We start from the raw sequence: 12,279 nt of genomic DNA, 5'->3' as shown, positions 1-12,279 counted from the left end.
ATACTGCTGAATACTCTTGTGGGCTATATGTGACAGGCAAGTGGTGTACCAATGTACAATATGTGGCTAAACCTGTTCCTTAACAGTTTCTTACTACTGAAATCTCACATGGGCACATTTATGAAAACCTTTCCACAGGTAACTATAGCTGACTGCAACCGATCAAATGTCCCCAGCAGTGTTATACTAACAAGTATTTACTACAAGCTGCAGGCTATTTGTTTTACATTCTTAATGAACGTTTTACATTGATTTACCAATATCAAAATGTAAAATAAAATGTCTTGTTAACAGCATGCATGTCTAAATTGTGTTTTTGTTTTGTTTTCTAAAAAAAAAAAAAAAACACAACAAAAAACAACACACACATGTATCTATCACACTCAAGAACAATCAAAACCTAAAATCCGAAGAGATTTGCCTGAAGGTGCACACACTGTACATAGCCGGAGGTGGAAGTCTGTGAATGTTACAAGATTATTTTGTAACATTTTGAAGATTATTTTTGGGTACGGCAACACCTCTGTTTAGTGTAGCTAACAGAAAGGCCACAATTGTAGAAGTAATATAAGTAGGTATACGGTTACCCAATTAAAAAAAACAAACAAAAACACACATAGAATTTTAAACACCTATATATGATCAACATTTGATAGAGCCATTGTACTTAACACATTCATGGCCACGTGCGTGCACATAAACTTTTACATATATCGTATATTATATCGTATATTAGAGCACAGCTTAGTATAATAAACCATAAATCACTAGACAAACAGTACAGACACCCATATATCACAATAGAGCCACCTAGATACTTTAAGGAGGAATCGGAATGGGTTATCCATATAGATCTACACATAAAAGGGTAAGTGAATGGAAAGAGGAGTAAAGGGCGAGCAGGCGTATCCCGTAGGACTGTGTTACCTGATTTAAAGATGTGAATCAGACACATGAGCAGGGTTCCCAGCTGCTGGCAGTAAAACGTATGCTGCTGTTCACTCAGGTCCACCTTCAGCTCCTTGTGTACTATATCCTCCAACAGGATGCCCACCAGCTGTAACAGGAACCTTAACCATGACAAAACCAACAACAACTATCACAGCTCAGCAAGGGAACACTATTATATTGTATATTACACTGCAGTCCAGCACATGCACACAGTGGAGGCTGACAATTTTGGGATGAACCAACAAAATGAACCCCAGCAAGTCACTAGACCGCCCAGAGGTAGAGGTGCCACTTTGTTTATATGCTGCATTCTCTTGAACGTTAAGGTTCATTGCCTCAGTGACATCACTATTTTTCTGAGAAATATTAGGCTGCATTGCCAAGAAAATTGTCCACGCCAACAAAGTGGCTGCTACTGCTATGTAAAGGTAACTGCTACACTAATATTACTTGAGTGTAAGTTAACAAAAACACCTACCATCTCAGAAAATATAGTACATTGACTCATAGGGGGGAGTTCAATTCCCCCTGAAGTCCCGCCGCGTAAAAACCGTTACCGTTATTACGGTAATATTACCCGGCTTTCTGCTCGAAGCTCAGGGAGCTGCAAGCAAAATGCTGGCATTAAAACTACTGTAATAATGGTATTTATGCGCAATATTACCGTAATAATGGTAATAGTGGGCAGGACGCGTTACATGTCTATGAATTCCCCCATAGACATGTCCTAATTCTGTCTCATGTTAGAAATATTTATTTTAATTCTTATTATTATTAATATTTAATTTAATTATTTTAATTTTCATTAAAATTTAAGACGCAGTGAAAAGGATAGAGGTTAGACTAATTTTATTAGAAGACAATTATAAAGCAAAGCGTAGAGCAGCCTCATGATGAAAGCAGTGTTTACATAGATGGGTGCAAGCAGCTGTGCGAGCAATATGCTCACTGTTTGGACAGATGGTAGAACACTCAGGTATAGAGGGACGGCTGCAATATTAATGTGCGCAAAGCATAGTATAAATTGTACCAAACCTGCACCGCGCACGTAGAAACTAAACTGAACAGACAGAGACACTGAACAGACAGAGACACTGAACAGACAGAGACACTGAACAGACAGAGACACTGAACAGACAGAGACACTGAACAGGCCAATGGAAGGTGCACTATGACTGTACAGAATCAGAACCCAAGAAGAGATCTGAAATGTGTGGAGGAATAGCACAATAGTGGTATGTACCGAGAGAAGGTTTCCTCTGGTGGGACCTTGATCTGATTCTGGTCAGCACAATCCTCTGAGGTCGGGTGGAAATTGTCCTGTTCCCTTAATTTAACGATATTCTGACATGAGATCAGAAGGGGCGAGAAGGAGAGCTCCTGGATTCGGGACAGAACAATATCCTCTGTAGATTGTGATATAAGAACGCGGAGAATCGCCAGGATTCCAGATATCCACAGCTGGACTGTGGTCACAGAGGCCTGCAGGATACAAATGTACACAAAGTGATTAACAGTCATACACCTCTCACTCCACCTGTCAGATTCCACCGACAACCTACACTGAGATTTCAATGCTCTAATAAATCCCCAATCATCCATTTATAACATACACGTCGTGCTAATATATGAATAAACACCTGTAAATAATATCCATAATATAGAGTTCTTAGATAATCGCTTTAGTATTCATTAGGAAAAAAGTGTGTATTATAAGACACCCACAATAAAGTAAATATATAGATATTACAAGTCACTTTAGAGCTCTGTGGCTCTGTATATTAGTCCATCAAATCATTTTTAATTGCTGTATAATCAGTAAGTAGGCACAACAGTTGTTTAGGGCCAGATCTATTCAAAAAGGTAGAACGTAGATTCCACCTCTACGCTGATGACCCCCAAATCTATATCCCTTCCCCTGACCTCTCTCCTTCTGTACTATCTCGTGTAACCAACTGTCTTTCTGCTATCTCCACATGGATGTCCCAACACTACCTAAAGCTCAACATGTCCAAAGTAGAGCTTATTATCTTCCCTCCTGCCAGAGTCACCACCTCCCCTCAAATCTCCCTCACTGTCAACAACATCACAATTTCGTCAGTCTCCCAAGCCCACTGCCTTGGCGTCACACTTGACCCCACCCTCTGATTTATTCCTCACATCCAGACTCTCTCCCAGTCCTGTCGACTCCACCTTAAAAACATTGCCAGAATACATCCTTTTCTTACTTAACATGCTACCAAAACTATTATCTCCCGTCTTGACTATTACAACCTCCTGCTATCTGGCATTCCTGACACTCATATATCCATAATTTAATCCATCTTAATTGCTGCTGCAAGACTGATTTTCCTCTCTCACCGCTCCACATCTGCTGCACCACTTTGCAAATTCCTACACTGGCTCCCTGTGTCCTCCAGTCAAATTCAAATTACTCACCCTTAGCTACAAAACCCTCAACAACAACAGCCCTACATACATCTCAAATCTCATATCAAAATACTCTCCCTTCTGACCTGCGCCTTGTCTCGTCTCTGATAACCACCTTTCACCTACAAGACTTCTCCCGTGCTGCTCCCCTATGGTATTCCCAACCATACTCAATCAGACTTTCCCACAGCCTTCAAATCTTAGATGCTCTTTGAAAACCCAACTCTATTTTAGAGGTGACCTTATCCTCGATAACACTGTTCACACTAATACACCCTCACAGCTGTCCCAATCTCCACTCTGAGCCACACTCGCTCCTCTTGTTTCAGCTGTGCCCTCCTCCACTTAGAATGTAAGCTCTCTAATGAGCAGGGTCCTGCATAACCTTTGTTTTCAGGTCTGCATTTATTTTGACTACCTTGTATGTACTGTTTTATGTATGTCCTGTTTTCCCTACTGTACGGCACTTCGGAGCACTATGGCGCCTTACATATCTACGATAATAATAAAGTAGATATCGTTTTATTGCAATCACTGAATTTGACTTTTTCCCCAAGCATGTATGATTATTCTTGAATTGTTCTGTTGCTCTGATAAATTATACCACAGCACAGTGTACGTCATCTTGCTTCTCTTGCATCCACCAGTTTTTCTAGTCCCATTCCCCATATCTTTAATCTTGAAAAATCCAAATGATAAAATCAAATCTAGGCTGTAAAAAGCCAGTTCACAATGAGGCTGTGTGTTATACTTTCAGTGTTATTTCCAACATTAAGATACTTTCCGCTCTGATCCTTTACATGCACAGAAAGTGACAATATTAAATTACCAGTACTCAGAGCATTGGGGATTTATAACTCTCCATCCCGCTGTTCCAATTACTCCATGGGTATATTTACTAAACTGCAGGTTTGAAAAAGTGGAGATGTTGCCTATAGCAACCTATCAGATTCTAGTTATTTATTTACTACATTCTACACAATGATAGCTAGAATCTGATTGGTTGCTATAGGCAACATCTGAACTTTTTCAAACCTGCAGTTTAGTAAATATACCCCCATGACTTCAATTACACCCCATATTCTCTACTCACCATAGTGTATGGAATGACAAACATACTTCTCAGTAACATGTCTACTGGTCGCAGGGATGAAGGAGCCAAGGTTTCAAATAAAGTATTTAACACACCCAGAGCTTCATGAGAGTCTATGTGCATCTAAAGACAAAACAAATAACACACAACCACCCTATTCATTATTTTGTTAGTGAAAACACAGAGAAAGCGCAAATCATGCAATACTTCGTTATACTTGGTTCCACAGTATCAAGCAACAATTAAAATTTAGGGTAGGCTGAAACTTACCTGTTGTTTTGATAACATTGGGAGAATGACATCGGCTATCTGACGGGATAGTCTTTTCCACTTGTCTTCATTCTCTTTGTGACACTGCTGCAGTACCAATATAAACATCTCCAAAACCTACAAAACAAAAATATTACACTTCTGTGACCAAGGCTAAGTTCCACCAGCCCTCCGAGACCTAGCCCAGCTAGGTTCCACCAGCCCTCCGAGACCTAGCCCAGCTAGGTTCCACCAGCCCTCCGAGACCTAGCCCAGCTAGGTTCCACCAGCCCTCCGAGACCTAGCCCAGCTAGGTTCCACCAGCCCTCCGAGACCTAGCCCAGCTAGGTTCCACCAGCCCTCCGAGACCTAGCCCAGCTAGGTTCCACCAGCCCTCCGAGACCTAGGCCAGCTAGGTTCCACCAGCCCTCCGAGACCTAGGCCAGCTAGGTTCCACCAGCCCTCCGAGACCTAGGCCAGCTAGGTTCCACCAGCCCTCCGAGACCTAGGCCAGCTAGGTTCCACCAGCCCTCCGAGACCTAGGCCAGCTAGGTTCCACCAGCCCTCCGAGACCTAGGCCAGCTAGGTTCCACCAGCCCTCCGAGACCTAGGCCAGCTAGGTTCCACCAGCCCTCCGAGACCTAGGCCAGCTAGGTTCCACCAGCCCTCCGAGACCTAGGCCAGCTAGGTTCCACCAGCCCTCCGAGACCTAGGCCAGCTAGGTTCCACCAGCCCTCCGAGACCTAGGCCAGCTAGGTTCCACCAGCCCTCCGAGACCTAGGCCAGCTAGGTTCCACCAGCCCTCCGAGACCTAGGCCAGCTAGGTTCCACCAGCCCTCCGAGACCTAGGCCAGCTAGGTTCCACCAGCCCTCCGAGACCTAGGCCAGCTAGGTTCCACCAGCCCTCCGAGACCTAGGCCAGCTAGGTTCCACCAGCCCTCCGAGACCTAGGCCAGCTAGGTTCCACCAGCCCTCCGAGACCTAGGCCAGCTAGGTTCCACCAGCCCTCCGAGACCTAGCCCAGCTAGGTTCCACCACCCTGAGTACAAACAAAACTCGGTGTCCACCTTACGAGACCAGGTCCCAGCACACCGCTCTCTGAAATATAACCCATAGAGGTGCCTGTCTGAGACAAGGCACATCTAAATTCTTCTCAGACAAACCCTCCTTTGAACTAGAATAAACACGGCATTCTGCTACTCTGTTCTCAGACAAAATATGTTGACAACTTCTATACGAAAACAAATTTCACAATTAGTGTATGTTGTGCTTTACAGTATTTCATCTAAACAAGATTGTATGCCTCATTTAAGTTACCCAGTACGCCTCCAGTACTCTCTTCAGTATGGTACGAGCAGACACTAAAGTGCTGAGTCCCTTCTTACTATCATATGTATATTATATGATTATTCCTTTACGTTATGTGTACATATAGATTAACAGAGTAATTATTACTCAGTGCAGGAGCTGATCCCCCTCACCTGATGGTACTGGATCAGTCGGAGAAGCATGGACACCACAACTTCTTTCTGAGTCTCCAGCTCTTTACCAGCATCGGCTTTATTTGCTCCCCTCAATACAAAGAGGTCGTGGACTATAGGCTGCAGGGCTGGGATCGCTACAATAAACACACGAGCATCACGTTACCATCTTAATAGTGACTGGTTGTTATGGGCTGGAACACATTGCTACAGATTGTGAATGTCTATGTACCATGGGTCACAGCTTTCCTCCCGCTGGCCATGATGCCGTCACACAGCTGGATGATTTTGGGAATGCCAATTATCTGCTTGGAATGGTAGCGCTCATAGGACAGCAGTACCAGGAAGAAGAACACGCTGGGAATGATGGCTTCCGATTCCCTGTTATGTTAATGAATGAACTTAATAAGTAAAGTGGATATCACCTGCGTTACAAGCACATGTAATAATAGTGACATCGCACAATAAAGAAGAACCCACCTGAACTGACCGACTTCGATGTATTCAAACTGCTTCAGTACAAACCCGATAAACACCTAAAGGTATAAAGAAAAACAAGACTTAAAAATCCTGCTCTCCTGAACATGATGCCAGGGTGTATTCAACAATCACATGACTGTAGACTAAAAGATTTTTAGTGCTTCAGGGTCATATATATTAGTAATTACTACTGCATAGTAGCCTTTTCCTGACCCTAACCTCTATTTCAGCATTCAATCTTCTGCCGTATGTTTCACTATACGGTTTTTCTCTCACCTTTATTCACTTCCCCTTTTGTTACCCTTTGCTCCTCGCATTTCACATAAAAAAAATAAAAAATAAAATGTAAAAACGCAATCAGGGAATCAAAGGGGATTTTTCTACTTACAATTAAATGCCTTTCCCTGAGGATGTAAGGAATGGACGAAGAATTGACTTCCTCCACCCTATATTTTTACGTATCAATATAGAATTTGCCTCCCTTGAGGTGTCTAAGAAACCTGTTCCACAATCACAGAAGTGTATTTTAAATGGGGCTCACGTGGAATTGCACAAATGATGCCACTTCCAGAATTGAGACAATAGTCCCCACTACCTTCATGGACTACCAGATGGTAATGCATGTAGCATAGAGATCCTGGAGACAGAGAATACTGTCCTGGGGAAAGGAAACTCAGAGGCAGAGTGTCAAAACAGAGCCATAAAAACACAATGGCAGTAGATTGTGTCAACAACAAGTTCAGCCTGTTCACAATCCAGATGTGGGACTCCAGGAGTTGAACATTAAACTATAGATGATGAATCTTTCGCTCTTCAGATCTTGCATTGACAAGGACACCATCCGCGTATGGGACAATCACAACCCTTTGATGAAGCATTAACCGTGGTGAAGACCCTTAGCGTAGCAGACATCATGTAAGCCCCATAGCAGGTGACCCATCCAGTCCCACATATCTACTGCTAATTGTTCCTGTTCCATATGTTTTAGCATTACTAGTGTTAAAAAAACAATGCCTGTAAGACAATAGGCATGTGGCCTAAACGAACTACATGAGGAAACTCCAATTGGTGATAAGCAGCATCATTTTGTTACTATTCGATTCTGCTACATTTTACACCAATATTACCTGATCAGAGTCTAGCAGACAGTAATTCACTCGAAGCTGGACAAGCTGAGCAAGAAGATCAAGAACCTGTTTCTGCAGCTGCACGGAAGTAGTGGTGGTGTACTGCTTCAAGGCTTTAATTACCAAGGGTTCAAACAGACGAATGTGATTATGAATAGTATTCTGCAACAAAACCAAAGAGACTACTATTATGTCATCTGCGTTATCTCCTACATCTGCCTCTGGACTGTATTAGAACAGCTACATGTTTAACATATGTCATGTTGCATTTAAATCTAGTAACACGTGTGTCTGATAAGGAGATGCATTGATAAACACTTCATAGAGATCCCTCATAAGATGTGGTTAAGGAAGTCACTATTAGATTAATAACACCTACTTTTCTTCTAGGACACAACGCAAGGCCTACCTTGTCTGCTCGATGCTTAGTAACATTGGTAATGTTATTCTTCAGCTGTGAAGAAACCTTCTGGAGAACATCAAACCACCTGCAGTATAACAAAGGAGAATCAAATCTCTGTCATTTCTATAAACAAAACAAATGAAACATACCGAGTGCTAGGCCTGATTCATAGAGATAACAGTGTATGGAAAGCACAGATGAAGAAGCTTGGATGAGAAAGTGGTAATCTTCCAAGGTGAGACATGGGTGAGGGAACAGGCCCAAAGCATGGACCTGTAGCTCAAACACCTAAAAAAGCAGAGTACACTTACCCTGATGTGTCCTGCTCTTGATCAGCCTGAACCATGTTCCTTAAACTGGCATCTGCCAATGCCTGGGTGAAATGCGTATAGGGGGCCATGAAGCAGTAATGGTACAAGCCGGGCCGCAGGTTAGAGGAACCCAAGCGCTGTGCTTTGCCTTGTGATTTACTGGGGTTTGATGATAAAGCCTCAAATTGCGATGCCAAGTTAGTTCCAAAAAGCGTCTTTAATAGCTAAAGAAAATTGATAAAAGTTAACTCAGATAGGTAAAAAAAAAATACAAAAAACTAAAAGTAATTAAATAATCCTAAAAATAAATAAATATTGGAGTAAGTTTACACTCAACAACTTGACACGAATAAAGCCTGAGTGAAGCATGGCAAGAAAATAATTTATTGTCAAAAGTACATAAAGTCTCTCTACTATATAAGAATTACAGTCAATGAGCATAAATGTCACCCAGCACACTAATATAAAACACTACCGATACCCATTGACAAGTCGCAATAATATTCGAAATGATGAGAAGCTAGGAACAATGCTGAGATACAGATGACTGCGTAGGGTCACGTGACAAGGGCACAAGTTTAATCTCACCTGTTGCACACAGACAGTGGCCATCACTGGTTCACGGCTGAAACAGGACTTCAGATAACCCAGTACTTCATCAACGCTCTACATACAGAAAACATTATAGGAAATTAGACAGCAATCTTACCCAAAACTGCAGACACAAGTGGCCACAAGCTTTATTTAAATCAGTAACTGGAGACTGAAGCACACCGTCATATCATTCAGGTAAAGAGCTCAGTAAGCCAAAAATCCACAATACACCAGAGACCTTTATTGACAAATTAACCAGTACATTAATGTAAATAAATTAAATAGAACAAATACTGAAAGCCATATAACAGTTACTAGAGATAGTTGCAGCCAAAGTACAAAAATGGCGAGTTGAAAAGAGCCCAACCCTAAATAATTTGTCTCCTCCTCTTGAATTTGTCTAATGTCTAATGTCTAATGAGATGATTATACACCATTTTATAGGATGTTAGTAAATCTGCTTGCAGACATCACTATTCAGGAGAGCGGCTATGTCTGTCTTCTCTTTCCCATAAACCCTCTCTCTCTTTCCTGAGGATAAATGTAAATCTGATGGAAGTTTGATGATTCTCTGAGAATACAATAACTTGGGGGTGTGGGCACGATTCCATTGTGGGCAGGACTAATGGTCAAGGGGCGTGGTCAAGTATGAAAGAGAACACAAATATGACAGAGCACACAAAGGCATAAAACTATGGCTAGAATAGTAAGGCACAAGTAAACCACCTGCTGTATGGGGAGTTTTAACCCCGTTGCTACTGAATGTTTCTCTGGATCTGAGAAGCGCCACCATCCCCACCATGATCATGTTGAACACCCTCAGTCACCAGGCCAAAGGATAGGGCCCAAAACTGAAAACTGAAAATGGCAATTACAAACAGGGAATATGAGAAGGCATGGATGACCCTCTCAGACTGGAACATGGAGATACGGGTGCTTGACGTCCATGGACACCATGAACCAGTCTCATTCCATGCGATTGATGACTGATCATGACTCCATCTTGAACCTGTCCACACTCCACTGCATAAGGCATAACTATCCTCTCTCAAATGAGGGACTGACTGACCTCTCGTGGAGCCACCTGCTTCACCCTGCTTCCTGGAAGACCCACAATAAAGCGGTGCTTTGGAGGAGATGTCTGAAGATCTATTATGTATCCCTGGCTGAGGATGCCTCACACCCAGGCATCTGGTCCCTGAAGTGAAACAGACAGGCTCCCACCACAGGAAGAGAGTTCACAGATATGCTCCACCAATGTGAGCAAAAGCGATTTGGGTCAATTAGACTCCAAACCTTCAGTCAAGTGCTCCGTCCATCTTTCCATGGCAGAAGTTAACTGGGTGTAAGGGAAGCCTCTGACGCTTTGTCTTAAGGGTGGTTACGATTTTCCGATCCATGCAGTCCTTTAAGATAGCAACATTAGTAATAGGGAAAGTATTCAACTTGGAAAGGTGAGGATTCCCATTTTCCTATATTCCCCTACTAGGGAGAGGAGGAAGAAGGGCCTGCAGTCTGCGGTAGACCTGAAACTTCAGGCTTAGCCCACGTCTCGCTATACAGGTCCTCCAACTGAGCAGATGTAGGAAAAGAAACCGTATGACTCTTTTTCCTTTTTAAAAAGGGAAGTGCCTGAAATCTCAAATACCTCAATGTCCCTGATCTCAAGCATCTGTCTAACAGCATTCACTAAGTTATACACACGTTGTTTGTTGTAGGAATCCGCAAGAAACAAGGAAACAGGGTCAGAGTTTCCGACCACTTCCCCTTCCTTCTAGGAAGAGAAATCCGAATCAGACCCCAAAAAAGCAGCACCCCAATACCTCACCACCAAGTCTCTTTCTAGCCAGGACAGGGAGGAAGGAGTAGCTGCTGCAGGCACACAAGTGAGGTGTCACAAAATGGCCACTAAGTTTCTTTTAGTAGGCTTCCCAAACTAGAAAGCCACACCAGTGATGTGGTGCCGGAAAAAGCGCTTCTCCCCCCCCCCCCTTCCCCAAAGAAAAATTGACAGGGGAAGGGGGGGTTGGAGGAGAGAAGATTATTAATTCAAGGATAAAAACCTACTGCCATAAAGTAAATGGTAGGCTTTGCAGCAAAATTATGAACACCTTCATATAAGTTAAAAAGCACTGTAACAGCAATATTTTTTGCATACGTTCACCTCTTTAACATTACACAAATACCAAGGGAGAATAGGGAAGACAAAACCATTCCCAGACTGCAATGGAACAACCTCTCAATTGCCAATTTATTCTGCAACCTTGCAGAATATTGTCTTTGGTATAAGAAGTGATAAAACATTTTTATTAAGCACATTAAAAGGTAAGAGAGCAAAATATCGACACTCACCTTGCCAATATCAGTTAGTGTTGCAAGTTCTAAAATCTGTGACAGAACATCAAGGGCAGAGCGTAGGAAACTACCAAACTTCTCATTGTTGTTCTGAAGGTCCAGAGTCACCTGGGTGCATCAAAACCAGCAATTAACTCAGTAACAAAAAAAAAAAAAACAACACGTTATGAAATAAAACAATCCCAAGGTAGCTGTGGAAAGGTGTGACAACAATTAACAGAAAATAATCTCAATGTATTTTACCAATTTAAGATATGTAATGCAAGTACACCTGTAACAACATTTCTGGGCACTGGGGGGAGTACACCCTCCACATACTGGCTGCATACCTTGTAGTTGGCATAGGTGGCCTTCAATACATCATATAGTTTTAAATATGACGGAAGATGGTAGAAGCTGCCAAGAGATTTGCTTGTTTGAGCCGGGCCAGAAGCATCGGTTTGTCGAGAAGCTATAGGAGATTTATAAAAACAGAAAGACAATCAAGGAACAAATCCTTGCCCCAAACTTTTTCGGTGTTGTTACACCTGCCCATTTTAAGAATTTTCACCCATTACACAATAACAAGGACAGATATGGAATGTGGCTTAAACAGTTTCCTTGGGACAATATATGCTCACTGATTGTAATAGTAGTAGCACTTCATATGCTGACAAGATCAATCTATCCAGCACTGAGGAGTCCAAACAATGACGAAACAGGTTGTTTATAGGAGGATATAATAGGTCAGCACAAACTTGTGTACACGACCCCCAAAAGCACCATGTGTAAAACCAGTGGCAAACTGCTACCATATGCATGACAT

At 42.4% G+C, this 12,279-nt stretch overlaps 1 protein-coding gene across 4 annotated transcripts in view; it reads right to left on the bottom strand.

Moving 5' to 3' along the window:
- The window catches only part of HTT (huntingtin), a 124,063-nt gene that overhangs the window by 46,285 nt on the left and 65,499 nt on the right, over positions 1-12,279 (bottom strand). For all 4 annotated transcript variants that reach the window (XM_075194351.1, XM_075194346.1, XM_075194349.1 and 1 more), the window contains 13 exons: positions 11,804-11,925; positions 11,472-11,582; positions 9,114-9,191; positions 8,526-8,749; positions 8,221-8,299; positions 7,812-7,973; positions 6,685-6,740; positions 6,437-6,585; positions 6,205-6,341; positions 4,745-4,861; positions 4,475-4,597; positions 2,195-2,433; positions 928-1,070 (listed from right to left, as the gene is read on the bottom strand). In XM_075194351.1, coding sequence (XP_075050452.1) covers positions 928-1,070; positions 2,195-2,433; positions 4,475-4,597; positions 4,745-4,861; positions 6,205-6,341; positions 6,437-6,585; positions 6,685-6,740; positions 7,812-7,973; positions 8,221-8,299; positions 8,526-8,749; positions 9,114-9,191; positions 11,472-11,582; positions 11,804-11,925 — 1,740 coding nt within the window. The remainder of the gene's footprint in view (positions 1-927; positions 1,071-2,194; positions 2,434-4,474; positions 4,598-4,744; positions 4,862-6,204; positions 6,342-6,436; positions 6,586-6,684; positions 6,741-7,811; positions 7,974-8,220; positions 8,300-8,525; positions 8,750-9,113; positions 9,192-11,471; positions 11,583-11,803; positions 11,926-12,279) is intronic.

The sequence above is a fragment of the Mixophyes fleayi genome, chromosome 1, assembly GCF_038048845.1.
Source record: "Mixophyes fleayi isolate aMixFle1 chromosome 1, aMixFle1.hap1, whole genome shotgun sequence".
Classification (NCBI taxonomy): Eukaryota; Metazoa; Chordata; class Amphibia; order Anura; family Limnodynastidae; genus Mixophyes; species Mixophyes fleayi.
The sequence above is the reverse complement of the archived record's forward strand: the minus strand, read 5'-3'. Positions and strand labels throughout refer to the sequence as shown.